General features: G+C 52.4%; 1 protein-coding gene across 5 annotated transcripts in view; it reads right to left on the bottom strand.

The window, feature by feature from the left end:
* The window catches only part of ADAMTS14 (ADAM metallopeptidase with thrombospondin type 1 motif 14), a 97,890-nt gene extending 76,490 nt beyond the window's left edge, over positions 1-21,400 (bottom strand). For all 5 annotated transcript variants that reach the window (XM_069571976.1, XM_069571978.1, XM_069571980.1 and 2 more), the window contains exons 1-2: positions 20,122-21,400; positions 17,912-18,354 (exon numbers count right to left, since the gene is read on the bottom strand). In XM_069571976.1, the coding sequence (XP_069428077.1) occupies positions 17,912-18,354; positions 20,122-20,203 (525 nt within the window). In that variant the 5' untranslated portion in view covers positions 20,204-21,400. The remainder of the gene's footprint in view (positions 1-17,911; positions 18,355-20,121) is intronic.
* Between the last annotated feature and the right edge of the window lie 851 nt (positions 21,401-22,251).

The raw sequence follows: 22,251 nt of genomic DNA, 5'->3' as shown, positions 1-22,251 counted from the left end.
TCAGGGTGAGGTCCCAGATATTCTAGCAGATAATTGAAATCACATGATTTTGAAATTAGTATGTACATGTTAGAATAACATGTTTATTCTAAAACTGCACCTATTAGCATGTAAACTAGGAGGGGAGGGTACAATGAGCCAACAGACAGATCTCTAGGGAGGCCACAGAAAGAGATTCCCAAGGGATGCCTTGGACAAGGGCAAGGGTCCATCTGTGCTGAGTCAGGTGCAGAGACAGTGAGCAAGGGTCAGCGGGGGTCCAGACAGAGCCAGTGACTTGGCTCTGAGAGGACAGCTGCAGGTCCTCTGGGAAAAGGGAATCCTAAGGTCCCTTGCTGCACCCTCAGATTGGCTAACATGTGTCAAATGCCCAGAAGGAGGGCCCATTTCAAGACGGAGTAGTGGGCCAGTCTCCCCTTCCTTCTCCTTCCAAAGGCAGTCTCTGTGGGGCCTCCCCAGAAGGGAATCAAGCAGTGCAGGCCACCCCCAACCCAAGCATCCTGCCACCTCCCAAGGAGAGTGTGTTCTCAGGCTTGAACTTGTCCTGGAAATTCCATCACGAGGCTTTTATTGCCAACTGTGCTGTCTTAGGTTCTAGGCTTCCAGCAAATTTAACCTGAAACTATGCCACTGGAGGAGACAAAAGATAACCCAGCAAGTGGAGGCTGGGGCGATGCACACAACTAGGAGTGGCGTGAGAATCAGAAGCGGCTTCCACCAGATTCTCCCCCAGTATAGCCACCTGCTTCTATCCCCAGCCACTGCCCGCCAGGCTCCCCATAAGACCACATCATCTGCTACAACCTCAGGAACTTTGACTGTGGGTATCTCCTTCTCTCCCTCAGGAACTTCAACGTGCTGGCTCCAGCTACCATTAAACTTCACTAAGACTTCCAACACATGACCCCACCATTCCACCGCTGTCAATCTCCCCTCCAAGTCCTTACCCCCCTCTCATCACCTTGGACTTCTCCATCATGATACGTAATAGTTCTGCAGACACTCATAACTCTCTCCTGCCCTTCCCTCCATCCTGCTCTCCCAGAGAAGCCTCTGTCCTGGTTCAGCCCGTCTCCACCCACTCCATGTCTGCACACTGACAGAGGAAATGCTCATGGTTCCCACGGGGCTCCAGCCCTGACCCCTTCCAGAAGTCCACGGAGGAATGTCCAACAGCCTCCTTGATAGAGACCCTGGGCTTCCACTGGGCACCTCAACCTTTAAAGCAGACTTATTCCTCCCCTTGCCTTCCCCATCTCAGCAAATGACACTCTTTTCCCTAGCTGCTCAAGTCAAAAATCAAGAGGATGGGTGGACCCAGGGATTAGGTGTTTGTAAGTCTTCCAACCTCCCTCACGGTTTTGTTAAGTCAGTTGGATGAAAGATGCATCCAACATAGCCTGCAGGGACCAGCCCCTCTGAAAGATCATCCTGGGCCATTGTCTCTGATTCATCAAGTGATGGGGGGCAGCCCTACCCACAAACCCCTACACCCTGAGGCCATCCTTTCCTCCCTCAATAGGTCCTCATGTTTTCATGAAGCATCTACCGCATGCTGGGCTTGATGGTGGGGTACAAAAACATAAGAAACCAGCCTCAGCTCTCCTTATGAGTGAGATATCTAACATATATAAAGAACACTTACTGCTCAATAATAAAAAGACAGCCCAATTTAAAAATGGGGATAGAGGGACCTTACTGGTGGTCCAGTGGCTAAGATGCCATGCTCCCAATGGAGGGGGGCCCAGGTTCAATCCCACAAGCCATACTGAATTCCTGCTTGCTGAACTAAGACCCGGCACAGTCAAATAAATAAATTAATGAATAAGTAAATTTAGAGAAAAAAAAAAGAAATTAAAATGGGGAAAGAATCTGAGCATTTCTCTAAGGAAGATATACAAATGGCCAGTAAGCACATGAAAAGATGCTCAGCATCATTAGTCATTATGGAAATACACATCATAAGCACCGTGAGATACTACACACCCACAAGGATGGCTAGAATCAAAAAGTCAGACACTAACAAGTGTTGACAGGATGTGGAGAAACTGTAACCCCCACACATTGTTAGTGAGAATGTAAAATGATGTGGCCGCTTTGGAAAACAGTCCGGCAGTTCACAAAATATTAAACAGAGCTTCCACATGAGCCAGCACTTCTACTCAGTATAAACTCAAGAGAAATGAAAACATAAGTCTACAAAAACCTTTACACAAACGTCCACTGCAGCCAAGATGTGAAACAACCCAAATGCCCATCAGCAGATGAATGGATAAGCAAAATGTGGTGTATCTGTACAATGGAATGTTATTCAGCCATAAAAAAGAAAGAAATGCTGAAAAATTCAACAACATGGATGAATCTTGAAAACATTACGCTAAGTGAAAGAAAGTGAAAGTGAAGCCGCTCAGTCGTGTCCGACTCTTTGCGACCCCATGGACAGTAGGCTGCACCAGGCTCCTCCATCCGTGGGATTTTCTAGGCAAGAGTACTGGAGTGGGTTGCCATTTCCTTCTCCAAAGTGAAAGTCGTCAGTCACAAAAAGCCACGTATTATACAGTTCCATTCATGTAAAAGCCTAAAACAGGGAAATCTAGAGAGACAGAAAATAGATTAGTGGCTGCTTGAGGCTGAGGTAATGAATTTGGGGTGATGGGTGCTGATAAAAGACACAGAGCTTCTTTTTGAGATAGTGAAAATGTTCTAAAATCGAACATGGTAATAATTACATGGGCTTCCCAGGTGGTGCAGCGGTAAAGAATCTGTTTGCCAATGCAGGAGATTCAGGAGACGCAGGTTCGATCCCTGGGTCAGAAAGATCCCCTGGAGGAGGAAATGGCAACCCACCCCAGTACTCTTGCCTGGAAAATCCCATAGAGAGAGGAGCCTGGTGGGCTACAGTCCATGGGGTGGCAGAGTCAGACAAGACTGAGCGCACATACACAATAGTTACATGGCTCTGTGCGTTTAATAAAAATCCACTGAACTGTACACATTAAACGGGTGATTTGCATGGTGTGTAGATTGTATCTCAATAAAGCCGTTAATAAGGCCGGTATACACAGATACGAGACAGGCAGAGAAATGACATATACACACGGAAACAAGGGACACGCAGCACCCAGAGCACAGAAAGCGACAATACACACAGAGACACAACACACGAGCAGGCGAACAACACACACGCCCTCAGCCGACTCACACGCAGGAGGCATGCAGGCTGCCTGCTACCACGGAAGCGTGACTCAGCACAGCCAGGATGAAAGCCTGCGGACGCTGAGATTCCACATAATTCAAACCTGATGTGAAGCCCCAAGCCGCAGGAGCTCTGCTGGACGCTGGGCTGCCAAGGCCTGAGCCTAAGCCAAGGAGAGTCTGAAAGCTGATTCAGGCCGAGCTGCAGCCCTGGGGACAGGCCGGAGGAAGGCACCCTCGGAGGATGGAGCAGGGAGCCACCAGGCTTGGTCCCAAAGAGCAACACACACCCAACACGGGCGGCATCAGAGCTCCCAGAACCGCCGGAGGCTCGGAAGAGACACAGGAAGCAGAGAGCCTCCACCAGCTGGAGGCAGTTATCTGGGATGAACGCTTGCGGGCTCGGCCCACTCCCAGGGTCATGACCTCTGCAGGCCCCATACCATGGGAGCTGCCGGATGAAAGGCTAGGGAAGCTGGGGTGGGCCCAGGCCATTGGCAGCAAAGATCCTTCTCAAGGAGAAGCAATGTGGTGGGTGTGCTGGGTCAATGCAAGGACCCTAGAGCCAGGATCCCTGGGGCCTGTCATGGTTCAAACCATGGAGTCTTGGACAAGTTACCAAACATCCCTGTGCTTCACGACTATAAGGGTACTGATCTTATGAGCTGCTTGGAGAAACACACATGGAAAATCTAGAACGGTCCGAGCCAGCAGCACAGCTGTCTAAGTGTTAGAGTCTGCTGCTGTGATCAGCACGACTGAGATTCAAAGTGAGCCTGGGAGTACCAGTGGCTCATGAAGGAAGCAACATTCTGGAACTACCGATGGTTCACCCCTAAGTCCTGGCTCCACGGCACCCTGGCTTTGACCTGCTCAGATCCCTGGTCTGTACACGGGAAGAAATCCCTGAGAAAAAATACCAGTGGTTAAGCATCCTTAAGGAAAGAGTCCTTACTAAGAAGAGGCTGGTTCACAGGAATTGTAAACATGAGAGAGAACATGGGCAGACAAATAGAGTCACAGATGGAGAGAACAAACTTACGGTTACCAGGGTGGGGAATACAGGGTGGGATGGACTGGGAGATTGGGAACATATAAAATAGATAAATAATGAGGGCCTACTATACAGCACAGGGGACTCAGTGCTCTGCGGTGATCTACATGGCAAGGAAACCTAAAAAAGAGTGGATATATGTATAGTAGATCAGATTCACTCTGCTGTGCAGCAACTATACTCCAACAAGAAATTTTTAAAAGGAACACAGGCTGACAAAAGGTTAGTGGAAATGCACCACCTAAGTGTGAAGCTGTAGGCAATTTCCTTCTCTATAAATGCTTAGGTGTCTTCTAACTTTTCTGATTCCCCTGTCTAAACAGGAAAGCTGATTCCGCACAGAATGCTACAGTGAGCAGCTAAAAATTACATGACAATGATTTTAAAACAAAGCGTAAAAGGAAATAAACCCAGTGTCACCCCTGTCTTCTATCACCCAACCTCCTTGTAAAGGGGGTAGCAGCTACACCTGGAAGTGAAGCACCCGTGGCTGGGACCCAGCCAGCACCCTTCCCAGCTGGGTGGTTGGTGTTCAGTCGCTAGGTGGGGTCTGACTCTCTGAGACCCCACGGACTGCAGCACACCAGGCTTCCCTGTCCTTAACTATCTCCCAGAGTTTGCTCCAACTCAAGCTGCTGGGTGATGCTTTCCAAGCCTCAGTTTCCACTCCTGAAACTAAAGGGAATGACGTAATGAGGGGGAAATGTCCCCTCCTGAGGCCCAACCTAACAGCAGGCAAGGCAGCCTTTCCCTTCCCTTTCTTCTTCAGCCTGACTCTCCTGATTCCCCATCTTTTCCATCAAACACAAAGCAGACTTTCCCAGAACGCTATTGCAGTGGGTCTGACCCCTTGATGCCCACTGGTATCACCTGCGGAATCTGCAGAACGCCCTTTGCCCAGGCCACACCCCAGACAAATGAATTACATCTGTGGTGGGGTCGGGGAAGCAAGCATCAGTAGTCTCAAACCTGCATAGGTGATTCTAATGTGCAGCCAGGGCCTGGAACCCCTGGCCTCAATTCTGGAAGCTTCCAAATGGTGTAATGGTATGAAATGGATATTTAAGTGATCATCCATGTTTCACAAAGAGAGCAGTAGCAGCAGGGAGTGTTTGACCAGAATTAGTTTGCCATTATACAGGAAATGGGCGAGAAAGACAGAGAGGGGACAAAGGACGATGAGTACACGCCCTGACCGAATGGGATGCGGGGAAGGGAAGTCCAGACAGGCCAGGTGACTGCACGCCTGTTACACCTTGAGCATCTCCCTGGGCTGAGCATGGCCAAGGATGACCTGGATCACATGTGATCTTTGCCTTAGGTGCTGTCTCAGAACCTCACCATCCTCTCCTCTCAAGGTGCCACTCCACTGTGAGTGAAGAGTCCCTGAGCTGAGTGTGTCCGGGAAGCAGGGAGGGAATCTGTAACCTGCTGGTGTGGCCAGTGGCCAATGATGTCACAATCCCCTGGCTAGGAGCCCACGGTGCAGAGACTGAGGACAATTAGTAACAATATCTTTTCTATGATGCTGCTGCTGCTGAAAGCAGTGAGTGATTCTGTCCTCTGGCCCCGTGGAGAACAGAGTTGCTTAGATCTTCTTGCAACTTCTTCCAGCTTGGCAAATGTGCTTAAAGGGAGGGCGCTCGCTTTTTATGATGCCCCTCCTCCCAGCAGCAGGGGTCCTGGCCCAGCGGCAGGGCAGGGCCTCACCTGCAGGTGCTCAGAGAGTCCCCTTGTGCGGCAAACCCCCACCCTGGAGCCCAGCCAGGGTCCAGGGCAGACCTTGCCAGGTTGGCAGCCGCCACCAGTTTCCATTCCCCATGCCCAGGAGCCACGTGGCTCTGAGGCTTACCCTTCTATCACCACCATGGATGGCCCACCAAGCTTGGGCTGGGAGCTCTGCCTGGCCCCCTGGTTGGCCCAGAGTCCTGGCAGTGGTGGGGGCTTCAAGACGAGGAGACAGGAACCAGCCCTTAAATGCCAGGAGGCAGTGTGGCTGCCAGGCCCTGAACTGGGGAATGGTTCCCCGCATCAAGGCCTGAACCCTACAGCTCAGAGGCAAGCCAGAGGCTGGCAGGGTGGCGCCAGGAAAAGGTGTGGCTGCAGCTAAGGGCTGGGGCCCAGCAGGTCACTTGTCCCAGCCAGGGCTCCCCTCTGATCCACCCTGACATCAGCCTACTCCAGAGGGCCCTACAGAAGGCACGAGAGCACAGGATAATGGAAAGATGAGTGGACCTAGATGCCTGAACTCTTGACAGGCTCCTGACAACATTTAGGCATCAGTGACTTCCTCTACCGGAGAAGGCAATGGCAACCCACTCTGGTACTCTTGCCTGAAAAAATCCCATGGACAGAGGAGCCTGGTAGGCTGCAGTCCACGGGGTCACAAAGAGTCGGATACGACTGAGCGACGTCACTTTCACTTTTCACTTTCATGCATTGGAGAAGGAAATGGCAACCCACTCCAGTGTTCTTGCCTGGAGAATCCCAGGGACAGGGGAGCCTGGTGGGCTGCTGTCTATGGGGTCGCACAGGGTCAGACACGACTGAAGTGACTTAGCAGCAGCAGCCTTCCTCTATAGAGAGGACAAGTGGACAAAACCACATTAGCTAGAAAGCACCATCAAATGAGGCCTATTGTTATCTTTAACCCTGCCCAGGGCCCGGCACCATTAGCATGTTTTCCAAATTTTTTAGAACTCTGACACTTCCCCAGAGCTTGTTTGTGTTAACCCCTATTACTAGCAGTTCAAATGCCCACGTTCCAGTCACACAGGCCACTCACCAGGTTCCCCACTCACTCTACATGTTCACTTACTTACATCTCTGCAGTTTACTTCTCCTAAACCCCTGTCTGTAATACTACTCATTCATTCCTCAGATGATTGCTGAGCAGACCCCATTCCAGGTATGCAGGGGACACGGCCAAAAATCCCTCCTCACCTGGGGCCGACCTTCACCAGAGGACAGGTGAGACTAGGTGATCCATAAGAACATGGGACACCAGTGGAGAAACAGGAAGCAGAGCAGAGAACTGGAGTTTGAAATTTTAAATAAGGGAGTCAGGGAAGATGTCGCTAAGAGGGGACCCTGGAGGACAACCAACGGGTGAGATGAGGGGTGGGCGCACGCAGCATCTGGGGAGGGAGGAGAGTGGAGGGGGCCGTGGAGGGATGACAGGGGTGTCGCAGGCAGCCTGGAAGGAGGGAGGCTGCCCAGGGCCTGCTTGGCTTCTCTGGGAGGAGTATCATGGGGAGGACTTGGCTCCAACAAGACTGCTCTGGCTGCTGATGGTAAAGAGATGGCCAGGGGCATGGATGGAAGCCGGGAGGGCCGTTAGGAAGGGCACTGCCATCACCCTTGGACCACCCCACCACTTGTTATTCTTGTCAAGCCCTGTTTGTTTCCCTTTGGGGATTATTAGAGACAAAAATCCCCCCCGCTGAAGCCTAACAGGGCCTGTTTTGTACCGGGAGCCATGCCTGTCCACGCTGGTCTCATGCCTGTGCCCTGCAGACAGCTCTGTGGATCCCTTCCGGCCCAGCTCAAATGCACCCATCACTGCCCCCTCCAGTGGTTCCTGGCAGATGCTCTATCCCTCCCAGATAAGTCTGTCTATCCCTCTTCTAGATGTGAGCTTCTCCACAGGGGGACAAATAACGATCCACCACACAGGACCAACTTCGGAACAAAATCACCTTCAGCAGACATCCTCAAATCCAAGTTTCCAAAATGAACCCTCTTGGGCCCTTAATGAGAGAGACCTCTCTCACAAAATGTGGTTGTGGCTCAGGGGACAGCCTCGGGACTATGAATTATGAGGTGACGAAACATCAAGGGCTCAACAAGGTTTCTCTGGGCTGGAGGAGCTAATTCAGTGTGGGTTCCTGCCAACCTCAAGGGACGGAAATGAACTGCTGCTGCGGGGTGGGGCAGCCTGGGGGTACAAGTGTCTTCTGGACAGATCAAAGGTACAAATATTTGGCTGGCTTAAAAGCAAAAACTGACACAGGGCTTTAAGTAACCTGTTGGGAATAAGGTTTGCATTCAGAATGACTGTGCCCTAGCAAACACGAGACGCTTCTCTAAAAGGGCCTGTTGTACTGACCTCTCCACCATGTTATAGAAAGCAGAAGAAAAGGAGACCGAAAGGGTTTCCATGTTCCACGACAAGCAGTGTGTACAGAACAGCAGCCCACTGACCTCCGAAATTATGAAAACGGACACAGCAGTGGCAAAGGCCACTGGGAGCTGACAAGCACCAGGAGGTTTCATCATTCTTCAAATCCTGCTCACAGGGAGGCTGGCTTTTTTTTTTCCCTTAAGGGGCTTCCCAGTCTTCAGGACAACGACTTGAAGAAGTTGAGCCACTCACATTTACAGTGGGAGCCTTACAAACACCCCCACTCAGAACCCAGGCACAAGAACTCCCAGGATGCCCCCCCCATGGGGCAACTGATGAACCAGTCCCTTAAGCATCTGTGTTCTGAAGTCGTCATGGCCACCGAGTCCTGGCCTTACAGGGTTTGACCTTGAGGAGCAATTCCTATTCACTAACTCAGGAGAGGCCCCCCGGGATCGTGGCAGGGTGGGTGGAGAGCACTGGACTGGGACTCAAGGGCCTGAACCCCACTGGCCCTGATGGTAACCCACTGTGTGACCCTGGAGGAGTCTCCCTTCCCTGAGCCTCAGTTTCCTTGTCTGTAAAGTGAGGAGGGGACCGAGAGGCCCCCAAAGTCTCTTCCAGTTACAGCTGCCCACACTCAGGCCAAAGTTAGGGTAAACTCTGGCAATGAAGCTGAGCTGGAGGTGTTCATAACATGAGGGTTATTTGTGCTGATACGGAGCTCCTTGGAGCTGCCCGAGATGAGGCAGTCCACAAATATTACCATTGTTCTTCCTCTTGCTGTTGTTCTTGTTGTTTCTAAGGCTTTAAAGGCAGGGGAAGGCCTGCATGCTGAAGATAGAAGGCCAGGCCTGGCAGATGGTTTGGGAACTTTCCACTGCAGGGTCCAGGGAATGCGGAAATTCCCCAAGTCCTCACCAAAAGCCCACCCCTGGGCCTGGACCACACTGAGGCTGGAAGGCAGATGGAAAGCAAGCGCAGGCCCCACCACACTCACCAGCCCACAGAGCAGCCCAGAAGCCACCCTCCCTCCAGCCAACCTGAAGATGCCAGGGAGGAAAAATAAAACCACCCCCCAGACCAACCCTCCCTAAAAATGGGAGGCCAGCTCTGCTTAGAAGGAGTGGCAGTGAGCTGATGTCTGGCTTCTACTCCATATCCTACATACATTATTAACCCAGGGCAGACAGCAAGGCACACCCATGGGGAGACTAGAAAGGTGAGACTATATGATCAGATGCCTTAAGAAGTGGAAAACCACCCAAGACCCAGGCCCTGGGCCACTCAGACAGAGACCCCACTGGCCTTCTGGGAAGCAAGAGCACTAGAATGAGCATCCAGGGGTCTGGAAATAAACCCACTGCGGAACCTGCCACAGTTTCTGTATTTATCCCAAGAGACCCACAATAATAGTAGCAAATGCTACCACTTACTGTTCTGGGCACTGTGGCACCACTTTTAAGTGCCTGATTTCTAATCAACAAAACTACAAGGTAGGGATAGCCACTTTACAGATACAGAAACTGAGGCTCAGAGAGATCAACCCACTTGCCTAGGGTCTGCATGGGAAAACGACTGCAAAGATGGGTACACTATTACTCCTGTCCTTGAGCCTAGGCACGCTGTTCCTCCCTCTCTGGCACGGGGGAGAAGATGCCAACGTGAGCTTCATGCTGCTTCTGAAAGCAAGACATCCATGTTCCCTCTACCCATCTGTCGGCTCACACAGCATCCACTGAAGGTCTACCCTGTGGCAGGTGCTGAGGTCGTACAGACACACCCATCACTAGGCTCAGACCCTGGCCTTCAGAAGACTAATGCGAATGTTCCAGGGGAAGAATGCAAACTGGGGCAAGGAGCAAGCTGCAGCCTGAGAAAAACAGAATAGGCCTAGGCAAGCCTGGGAGCAATGGGCTCTGCCCTCCCAGATGAAGGCCCAGAGACCCCTCTGGGGGTGTCACACAGAAAACTCGAGTACTCTTGACTTCCTCTCCTCTTCTTTCCCACACCCAATCCCTCAGACTGGTAGACTCAACCAATACATCTACATCATTCAATAGCAAGGGCTGAAACCTATCAGGTACTAAAAGAGCTGAAAGAGCCCTTCACACACATGACAACTCTTATAGAGTGACTAATATCCTCTCTTTACAGATGAGGAAACGGAGGCATAGAGAGGCTCAGCAACTGCCCAAGGCCACACAGCAGGAGAAAGGTAAGGCTGGGATTTCAACCAAGGCAGTCTGGTTGCAGGGGTCATGCTCTCATCCCCTGCATGTACAGCTCACTGGCCACCCCCCCACCCCACCCCACCCCAAACCTGCCATATTGTTATACTGGGCCCACACCCTGTCTTAAAATATAGAATACTTTGCTTAAAGATCTCTATTTCTGATTTCCCCTTAAAATACTCAAATGTGATACCAGACTGCCACTCCCTTCAAACAGGAGTTGGCCGCAGCCCCACCTCTCCCCTAGCGCTTGGCCTTCTTCTTTTTCTAGTGTTACGCCTGCTCCTGAAGTCATGACCTCCCTTGTATCATGAGCCAGCCCCGTGCTCAGCATGCAGAGAAATCAGACAGTTCCTGACTTCTGGGAAGCGGGTGGCCAAGATGGCAGATGCCTCAGCAGAGGGAAGGGGAAAGCCCTGGGGGAGGTGTGAGCAGAATGAGCAGAGGCAGGGTCTGCAAAGAGAGGTGACCACACACCAGCCCGGCTAGGAAGGGCCGGGGGTCTGCAGAGCAGGTGCCACCACCAAGGCTGGAGGGGCGCATGGAGCAAGAAGACAATCTCAGCATCAGTGTGGGGCCAGATTTCCTCTGCCCCTCCCAAGGCTGTTGGCACAGACGTGTAGAGATAGGCAGCCCGCAGGTCAAGATGTATGGGGACAGGCATGCTGGACGGTTGGATGAGGGCATCTCTGAAACTCCAAGCCTCATACTCCACATCCCAGGACAGGCACAGACAGCAAGCCAGGGCCAGGGGCTTCCCAAGGAGCTGTCAGGAAAGCCCACTTACTCCCTAACCAGCAAGGAGCAAACCAAGGGCAAGGATGGATATTGACACAAAGACACTGATGAGTCACAGGCAAACCTGCTACAATGGCATTGTGCTGGGATGCAGCTGGAAAGATTAGCATCGTCCCCAAATACAAATGTGACTTCTGCTTACAAACCTCCCATGACTCCCTATGGGCACAGGGGCAAGGCTAAGCTCCACACTGAGGCACAGCTTCTCTAAACTACATTTTCATCACTCCCTTCTTCCATGGAGAGCTGTGAAGACTTACCATTTCCTGAATCCTATGAAGACACAGGATTTCCCTCCCTATGAATGCCTACAGTTCCTACCTCTTAGCTTTAAAAGCTCTTATTGATGCTTTTATGCCTTTATACTTGGCCCAAAAGTACTCTCCACTGTGAAGCCTTCCCTGAGTTGAGTTAGTCACTCAGTTGTGCCCGACTCTTTGCGTCCCTAGGGACAGCAGCTCACAAGACTCCTCTGTCCATGGGATTTCCCTGGCAAGAATACTGGAGTGGTTTGCCATTTCCTTCTCCAGGGGATCTTCCCGACCCAGGGGTCGAACCCAGGTCTCAGCTCAGTTGGTAAAGAAGCCTTCCCTGAGCACCATTCTTTAGTACTCACCTGCAGGACACCTACCAAGTACCTTATGCAGAACTTGTTTTATGCTGTCTGCTGTGCATACTTGTCTTCTCTTGAAATTGTGGGTCCGGAGCATAGGGAGAAAGGGGTGAGTTTCAACCCTGCATCACCAGAGCCTGGTCAAGGACCTGGCTGGGGGAAGGGGCCCGGAGATCGTTAACAGAATGCTTCGCTTGGCACCTCCCAGTATCCGCCTGCCCTGGAAAGTATTTGTCCAGGGGCTATTACAGACCAGTCGTTATATACTCCCATGCATTGAACAAGCACCATTTGACTCATTCTGCAGAAAAAGTAGCTGTAGCAGAGGGGAGGCAGGGCTTGGTCAACCTGGGAACCAGAGGTAGCTTAGGGCTCACATCAGAGAGCACTGATAATCTACATACTGTTGCTGTACAAGGGACTTTAACAATATTTACAGTTATTTCTCATCATTAATGATAACTAATTATTGTAGCAATTACTATAAAAACAACAAATGTTACTATTAACAATCCCCATATTTTAAGGCTGCACCATATATCAGACACTTCGCTTTTTTACTTATCTAATTTATCCTCTGAACAACCCTACAGATGACTGTTCTCCTTGCCTCCTTAAAGATGAGGAATACCAAGCACAGAGAGATTTAGATATTTATTTAAGGTCACACAGCTAATCTGTGCTAGAGTAGAGCGACCCCACAATTTCTGCCACCCTAATGACAAAAAATCATTCTTTCCTCTTAATGACTAAAAAATGCCTGTTATAGGGCTTTCTATAGGCCAAGTACTACTGGTAACAGCTTTATTGAACCATAATTCATGTACCATACAATTCACCCATTTAAAGTACAGAATGTGATCATTTTTAGTATCCGCATAAAGTTGTGCAACCACCACCACAAGTTTAGGACATCTCATCACCTCATTAAGAAACCCTGGACCGTTTAAACTGTCAATCCCCAATATACACTCCCTCCACCAGGCACTGTGATTCCATTTTAAAGACAAACGACTGAGGCTCAGAATGCTGCTGGGATTTGCACATTAGGCAGGGGCAGGAAGCAGAGCCGGCATCAGCCTCCCCTGCCCTCTCCCCACACTGCCTGCCAGGGGTCTGTCTCCTCTGTAACCCGTTAAAAATGCACGTTCTACAGAGGGTGGAAAACAGAGCCAGATGGTGACAAACCTCCCACGTGCGGCTGCTTCCGCGCCAGGCCCGTGACTCACGGACCACTGAGGGCAAAGGGAGGACATGAGGCAGTCTGGCCCCCATCAACCCAGTGCAGAGGTGGCGAGGCTCAACCCCAGAAGGCAGAGACAGCAGTGGGGTAAGTGGCCTTCAGGAGGCTGGCAGCCTGGATTCCAGATGGTTCACAGGGGCACCACTCTGCTGACCCCATTCCTGCAACCCACAATCCCTCCAGGACTCACAAAGTGGCCCCCACCCCAGGCTTTCATGTGCTTCCCAGGACTTCAGAGCCACAGTTGCTAGCAGAGAGTCTATTTTGCATGGCCCCCAGCCAGGGGTCCTGAGATGACCCAGGCCCTCCCTGCCCAGAGACCCTGAGGTTTAGGGTCACAGGAGTATTGAGGGGACTGCCGCTTTGACTGCTCAGGCTCCCCAAGGGAAGCCCTGCAGAGTGGTCCCGCAGGTTGCTGCCACTACCCGGGCCCACTCCCAATCTGGGACCCCAGTGTCTGACAGCTGCCCCCAACCCCAGAGGAAGCCTTCTGCAGGTACGACTGGGCCTCGCCACATCCCTTATTCCCCTCACCTACACATCCTCAAGAATGCCCTGGATCAGCAGTTCTCTCTTGCTGACCAAGGGCTTGACATTTTCTTTTGTGTTTATGTCTGAACAGTCTTGAGCCAATGCCACCTCCTCTAGGAGTCTTCCTTGATGACCTAATCAAAACAAATGGGTCTTCCCCCTGCTGCCTCACAAAAGATTGCAGTCTGTCTGCTTTTATGTCTGAGTCCCATTACCCTCCAGATTCATCCAGGGCAGGGATCCTAGCTTCCTCATTCTTGGGTTCCTCCTCTGAGCCCCTCCTGACTCTGACACACTAGGTCTTCCAGCAGAGCCAGTAGGAAGTAAGCTAAAGGGCCTGCTCTTCAGTTTCAGGTATGAATTTAACTGCAGTGCACAAAAGCCACCTATGTCTGTCCCGGTGCCCATGGTGAGTGACTGGGATGACAGGAGAAGTGCAAGAGGTCATGTCACTGCCTCCCACTGCAGATTCCAGCTGGAAATGAGGATTGAGTCACCCATTTAGACACAGCGCTTCTTACCAGAACAGCTCAAGTCCGAACGGCTGCAAGTCTGTCCACACAAAGGAGGGTTTGTTCAGACCATTTACAACTGGAAGGTCTGCCCGGCCATGAGGGCCAAGCTCAGGACTAATGTCCTTCATCTCCACACCTGCCGCCCTCGTAAGTCCTGGTAAGAACAGGTCCCAGACCCCGCCAGGAAGGGGCAGTCAACTGTAGACTTACAGCAGCCTTGCTTCAAGCTTCTCCAGCAAGGCCTGCCCTGTGTCACAAAGTACCAATGCCAGAGGCGGAAGGGCTCTGAGCTTATCCAGTCCAGGCTCCAGGATACACCCGGGAGGCAAGGGAAGCCCAGAGGGTGGTAGCTTGCCTGGGATCACACAGCCATGTCTCCCAACACGTGGCCCAGACTCTTCTCAGATGACAGATGGCCACATCGCTGCCCTGGGCCCCCTCTCCCTTCCTGTGCTTCCTTCAAGGTCAGAGCAGGGCCCACCTGCCCAGTGTGTCTTCCAGGATCCCCTCCCTGGCCCCACCAGCATGCTGGCAAGCTCTTTCCTCTGCCCAGAATGCCCTCCTCACCCACTGGCCTTAACAGACTTCTATTCATCCCTCAAGGCCCAGTTCAAATATCATCTTTGCTAAGACAACAATAATAATCACTCCTACTTGCCAAGTACCCATCCCCACTATGTTATGGGAAACCAAAAAGTTAATGCTGATGCTATTTGTGGGGTATCCCAAGTTCCCTAAGGGCAGGGACCTAACTCTGCAAGGCAGGGCAACAATGCTATATGCACATGCAACTCATACAACTGAAAGTTTTACAAACTGTGAAATCCTGCGCCAACAGAAGCTACCTGTGTTATCTCCGTATCTCCTCCCCATGACTCAGGGTCCCCACCTACATAACGGATGAGCTTAGTGTGTGTGACAGTGTGTGTGCTGCGCCTAGGCTACGGCTGCGGCTCGTGACTGTCGCTGTTCTTATTTGTGTCCCTTGCACTTTCTTCAGTCTCCCTGTGGACCCTGCCTGTGGCCAGCTCTCATTACATATTTTTCCGGAATGAATGACTGTATTCAGTATTTAAGATATGGAGGAAGACGGGGTTAAAATCCAGAGGGCACATAAAATGGAGAGTTAAATCTGATCATCAGATGGGCTGCACTGTGGACTCTGAACCCCAAGGTGGCTCAGCTGGGTGAGAGTGAAGAGCATCTGATCTCATGGGACACAGGGCAATTTGTTGGAGGGGACTGGAAGTGAGGAAATTCTTTCCTGGGCAGGGGGCCTCTGTGCTGGACCATGATCCCTGTCAGGGAACTGGTCGGGGAGATTCCCAAGAGCTGGACTTAGGAACTGGTCTCTGGGGACAGCTGAGGGTACAAGCAGAGGCCCAGCCCATGACATCCACTTCCTCCCACCAAAGGTGAGGGGACCAGGCAAGCCACTCCTGGAGCCTCAGTTCTACTGCGGAACAGGCCTATCTGTGGATAGCCTCCGACACCGGATCCAACTTCTGCAAATGTCACACAGAATAGATTTCCATCTGCCAGCAAGCAGCGAGGGCAGCCCCTCTTTGGACAAATGAGAGGAATAAGCCCAGAGAGGGGGAGTGGCCTATCCAGGTCACACAGCCAATGAGAACATTTACTCAGAGGCCACCACGAGTCATCAATGTCAGCTAAGCATCCAGTGCCCACTTGTCAACACCTGCTGAGCTGGTTCAATGACAAGGTTTCCAGAGTGTAAAGAGGGTGGGTAGCTATCTATTACTGGCAACAATCACCACTCACGCCTTTGTTCAGATCCCCATAGACATTAATGGAGGTGGTCAAGGAGACCATCTCTGTCACCAAACAGCTTACAGCCCATGTGACTGATGACTTCAGGTAACCTTGACATTCAGCCCAAGCCACCAACATGCCCTGGTGCTTTTTGTCTATAAAGACACTGCTTCTCTGGGTGACTTCCCATGTCACTCTGGATTTTCAACCAAAACCAGTGGCCACAGCACAGCGCTAGCCAAGGCCGACTGAGGGCTCCTGCTGAGGAGAATCCCTGGACTGCTGAGCCAGGGTGGGCTGGCAGCCAAGGCTCACCCTGGCAGCAGGACAAGGTCTCAGCCTCCTCCAGCTGGCCTTCCCGTCTGGGTTCCTCCAAGTCTGCTCCACAGAACCCTCACATCCCAGGTGATTCTGGTATACACTCCACTCTAAGAAACAACCGCTGCCTAGACCATGCCTTTCAGTGGGGGCTCTGGTGTCTCCAATGGGCAAAAACTGATTCTTTGGGAAGCAAAAAAATTCACTCATCTCATACATAAAACATAGATAAACAGAGAGTTTAAAGACATATTCAATATAGTTATGGTCTTAGGGTTTCATCGGGGAGCAATTAGAGGAAACGTATCTAAAAGGCTCCTCCGGGGGATGATAATAAAAAAAAGATTGAAAAACACTGATCTAGATGAAGGAGCCATGACATTGAGCAGGAAGACACTTCTTAAGAACGGGAAAATGGCAAGAAGTGCTCCCAGCCCTGCCAGTGAGGAAAGAACCCCCCTTACAATTGCACCATCTGATTCATCCCTCTCGTAAAGCCGAAAGGCAGAAGGGCGAGCAGGTCCTTTCCTGGACACATCAGCCTGTGCTTGGTAAAGCAGAGACCATGAAAACAGCCCCCATCCAGGCCCTGGGGCTGCTATGGAGGCTTACGAGGGCCTGACACACAGCAGATGGAGCAGCGAGGGAAATGGGATCCAGCAGGAGTTGAGTGTGAGGAGGACAGAAGCCACCTGTGGCTTTCTGGTTTGCAACATGGAACCAACTAGCAGGAGGTTCCCTGTGCCTGGGAGGATGGAGTCCTAAGAGAGAAAACTCAGGGCAGAGAGCCACGGAAGAGCAGGCTGGCTTTGGGGCCAGAGACAGTGGGGCATGAGAAAGGACACAGTAGTAAAGATAGTAACAGCAGCTGGTACCGACAGCCTTGACCATGTGCCAAGCAGGTGCCAACCACTGGCCATGCTGCCTGGTGAGGCCGGTCATATTGTCATCACCAGCACATCAGGTCCGGGAGGGCAGGGGCCATGTCTGTCTTAGGCAGTGCCATATCCGCCAGGCTGGACACAGGAGCACATGCAGTAAATACGTGCAGATTAAACACTGCTCCACATGTAAGGGAAAGGACCACCAGAGGGCAAGTAACATATCCAAAGCACTGTGGCTCATGAGTGGCGCAGCCAGGACCCAACCCCAGCAAAGCCCACCTGCCTCACACCTGCATGCATCTGTACTCAGATTCCTGACAGGTGAGCTGCAGTCCCGGTGGGTCAGTAGATGGTGGGGGATCAACAGGATAAGGTGCCATCCTATCTCAGCCACTTTAAAGCCGACAGAGTGTGAACCTTGTGGCCAGTGGGGCATGTGGGGTTCTCTCTGGAAAGCAGTGCAGCCCCTGACTTGGCCCAGACTTCAGGCCGTGCCCACAGGAATCCCAAACACATAGGAGCCAAGGAGAAAACCACATTGGTCTGGCTCATGGGCGGAGGGCAGGGGGGACAGTGGGAAGTGAAGGAGAGGATGGGGGAGTGGAACTTGATGAGAGGCTTGTCCCTTACCAATCCATCACAGTTGCTGATGGCGACAGCTGCCCCTGGCATGCCTGTGACACCCCCGGTGTAGACACACTCTCTCTGCAAGGGCTGCCGGAACAGCTCCTGAAAATCCTCCTGCCACTCCACCGAGGCTCCAGGCACAACCAGCCGCCGGTTGGGCCGCAGGTGTAAGTGCAGTTCCTCCCCGAACACAGTGACATTGAAGTACAGGGAGGAGCGCCCCACCCTGCCAGGCTGCAGGGTCACGCCTTCAGGACGCAGTGGGCTTCGAGCCACCCGCAGGCGACCGGAGTGTGACAGTGGTGAGGGCGGCCCGTCCCCCTTCATACTCCCTGCGGAGACTGCTGCTGGTCCGGACACCACATGGGAGAGGAAGCGTCCCTGAGAATCTGTGCTGCAGGGCACTGTCACGCCATAGTCACTGAGTTTTCTTGAGAAGCGCAGCTCTGTTGGAAATAAAGAAAGAGTTACTGGATGGCTTGGCAGGTAAAGAATCAGCCTGCAATGCAGAAGACACGGGAGATGCAGGTTCAGTCCCTTGGTCAGGAAGATCCCCTGGAGAAGGGAATGGCTACCTACTCCAGTATTCTTGCCTGAAAAATCCCATGGACAGAGGAGCCTGGCAGGCACAGTCCATAGGGTTGCAAAGCTGGAAACCCCACAGGGACAGGAAAGGATCTGCAACCTTGACTGCCACTTTGGAGGGACCCCCTTAGTCCAAATTCATCCATTTCTCACCCAGTGCTTCCTCAGCTCTTGGATCTCTGCACTCAGATGATCGGTGTTCAAGTTCATAAACTGCTAGACACAAATTGCTCGCAATAATCCCCAGGTCTTTGTTACACTTAGCAGAGGAAAATAAATGATGCCAAACAGAATCCTGTCACTCTAGCAACAAACCTTCCAACTTTGGGCACTATAAAGGAAATTCCCCGAAAGCCCCTGGGCAAAGAGAGGGGTGGCAGGATGTGCCCAAACTCCCCAGGGAACTGAAGTCACCAGCCCAGCCTGGGGTAGGGCCCTCCTCGCTGAGCTCCTGGAACACAGCTGGCAAAACAAACACACCTAGAAACTCAGGGCATCCTGGGCACACGTCAGGGAGAAAAGAGGAGCTGGAGAGGGAAGGGAAGGAATACAGGTTCTACGTTTTTCCAAGTTTAGAAAGGAAACTTTTTTAAGCAGCACAGTGGCTGCCGAAATTTCTACATGGCCCAGCTCCAAGCTGGGTAAATATAGATCTTCAAAAATAAAAGGAGACGCACGGGTGACCTGCCCACTCGAACTGAATTAAGTGTGAGGTCATGGCCCCATGCTCCAGGCTACATGCCAGCAGCCCGTCCTTACACAGCTCTCGCTAAGCCCAGCCAGGCTGGGCAGGAATGACAGCTCCCTGGCTTCCAGGCCGAGTGATTCATGGATAGGAGCTTGGGAGGAATTTTCATTTCCACACGGCTCTATCTCTTGCCTCCCAGCCCCCTTCACGACACTGATAAAAACCTAGAAAATGATGTGTCCTGAAAATCCCTTGTGCCCAAGGCAGTTATGAGGGGTGGGGGACAACGAACTCTCCTCTGGTTCTATCCAGCCCAGCAGAAGACCCCCAAGACTTCAGCCAGAGGGATCCTGCTTCCTACATGAGCAGAGCTTAGACAAGCAGGCACTCTGCGGGGGAAAGACCAGAGCCCCCTCCCCATGCTCAGCGACACCAGAAGCGCACCGCATACTGCACCGGTGACGGTGGAGTGTGTCTGGTGTCTCTGACAGTGTGTCTGCAAGGCACAGGGTGACAGTACTGGGGGAGAGAGATATGTGTGTGTTTGTGCAGGAGTGTGAGTGCCTGGTGTTCACTTGACACACACCTACACGCACTTATCTGTACACAGATGCATACAAGCTGGAGACAGAGAAGGCAGTGAAAGAGGAGAGAGAGGAGAGTGCGAAACACCGAGACGAAGAGACAGACACACAGCCCCTCAGAAAAGGCGTCTATCCCCCAATCCTCTCCTGGGGTCTCTTCGGAGTTTCGCACCAGAAAAGGAGAGAAATCCCCGACAGCTTCGGCGGCACTGGGGAGAAGAAAAGAGAGCACAGCCAGAGTGGGCGCACAGCCTCCCACCCACTTCAACGCTGCCGGGCACCTCGGGCACCTCGGGGCATCCCGACCCTCGAGCATACCGAACCAGTGCGCCCCCGCGCACCCAACCCGCACGCACCTTCAGTCCCGCTGCCCGCGGCGGCGCAGAGCGCACAGTGCAGGAGCAACAGGCAGGACAGCCGCGCGCAGAGAGGAGCCATGTGGCTGTGGGCCGGGCGGGCGCCGAGCCCCGAGCTCTGGGCTGCAAGCGAGGCTGGGGCGCGATCGGGGCTCCGGCCGGCCTCCGCCTCCTCCGCCGCCGCCGACTCCCGCCTCGCAGCCTCCTGCCGCCCGATCCCGGCCCCCTGCGCGGCGCCGCCGCCTGGACCGCTGGCTCCAGGCGCCCGAGGCTGCCGGCGGGAGAGCTAAGCGACCGACGCGCCAGCGTCCCCAGTGCCAACTGCCGGCGGGTCGGTCCGCCAGCGCCTCGACGCTCCGGGACGGCCCGGGAGCCAGGCGAGGGGACTACGGGGCGGGCCGGGGGTGGGCACACTGGCGGGGCGGGGCTGGGCGCGGGTCGGAGCAGGGGGCGCAGAGCGCCCGTGGGCGGGGCACAGGGCGCGGATCGGAAGTGCCACGCGGAGCCAGAGCTGGGGCTCCGGGCGCCCTGGGAGCCTGTCCCCTCAGCCTCTTTGGCTCCCCCGGAGTGACGGCCCTTACTTTCCTAGGCTCCTCCGCCGCGCTTTACTTGACGGCCCCCCTTACTTTACTTGTTTCCAGAGCCACTGGGCCGATGGGATGTCCCACTGCCTTTGGATGGGAGATAGTGAACACCCCGCCCCCACCCCCTGCCCCGAGAGGGTCTCCTTTCTCTCCTAGTGGCCTTGATGGCCCCAGTATTCATCCACCGTTTGAATCTATCCATTGTGGAGTCTAGTGACCTGCCCCCAAGTGCAGTGACTGATCTGTGTCCTAGTCCAGAGCGGGGCTGAGCAAGGTGGGCAGAGCCCGGCCTTTACAGTCAAACAGCCCTGATTGCAATCCTAGCTCTGCACCTCAGCTTCCTCATCTGCGAAATGGGTGTTAATTACAGCACATAGTTAGGTTTCAGTAAATGATAACCATCCTCTGCTTCCAAACATACCACCCATGTACCCGCCAAACAGCCTTCCGTGGGAAAAAATAATAATAATAAGTCTAAGAGATGAGAATGCGTGCTGGTTTTGCAATGTTGCTGAGACCCATTCAGTAGTCAGGCAAAAAGCCCAACTCCTGCTCTTTCCTGCTTCACTCTATAAATGTGCTCCTAACAATTTATAAATGCACTGTAAATCCAGAGATGGGAATTGGAGAAAGCAGTTTTGTCTTTTTGTTTTGTTTTTAAGAATTGCCAAATAAAAAAATCTTTCTGTAAAGTGTATAAAGACCCCTAATCTTTCTGCTTCTGAGCTCAGACATTTTGTCATAGGGCTTTTTTAAAGGGAGGCCTATGTGTGGATGGAAATTCTCTGAGCTGACTTCTCTTAGGAATTTCTGGGTCCCCTGAAAGAGGACTTGGGTTCCTGCTGTTTTCTCCCCACTTGAGGTTTCCTAGTCTATACCCTCCCTGGGCTCTGGATATGTTCCTGCTTGTGGGCAGAGAGCTAGAAAACTCATCCTCACAGCTCCAAGACCTGACTCAGGGCCTCCTCAGAGGCAGCACTCGTGGAATGAATGAAATGCCATCAGGATTTTGGAGGGCCAGTACATTTATGAAGCAGGTTCAGAGAGCTGAAATGACATGTCTCAGGTCACACAGCTCATTTGCAGCTGAGCTGGCATCAGAACCCAGAATCTAGTGCTGAGTGGGAGAGAGAGACAAGGGTAGGGGTCAGAAGACTGTTCTGGGCTAGACTCTGCCCAACACAAAGTGACCAAGGGCAAGTCATTTTTCTCTGTATTGCACTATCTCATCCGTCAAAGGTGAGGTCAAAGAGTGAAGATGCTGGGAGCCACAGATGTAAACTCCGAAGTCCTATGGAAATGCAATGTGTGTTCTAGTCCACGCAACTTCAGAGCATCCAGTTATTTGAAATGGCATTACCAAACTGATCTATATTAAGTTTGGGAAGAATACAGTTCTCTTTCTCCTCTTTCTGGTTCTTTAAGATCTGTGAAGTCAAGGGCCAGAGTGTGGTTTTGTGTGTGAAGGCTAATGAAGCAAGAGTGTGAGGGGGACCCATATGTTAATGGGAACTTGCCTGGAAAATCCCATGGACAGAGGAGCCTG

The sequence above is a fragment of the Ovis canadensis genome, chromosome 25 (genome assembly GCF_042477335.2).
Source record: "Ovis canadensis isolate MfBH-ARS-UI-01 breed Bighorn chromosome 25, ARS-UI_OviCan_v2, whole genome shotgun sequence".
Classification (NCBI taxonomy): domain Eukaryota; kingdom Metazoa; phylum Chordata; class Mammalia; order Artiodactyla; family Bovidae; genus Ovis; species Ovis canadensis.
This window is presented reverse-complemented; position numbering and strand designations above follow the sequence as displayed.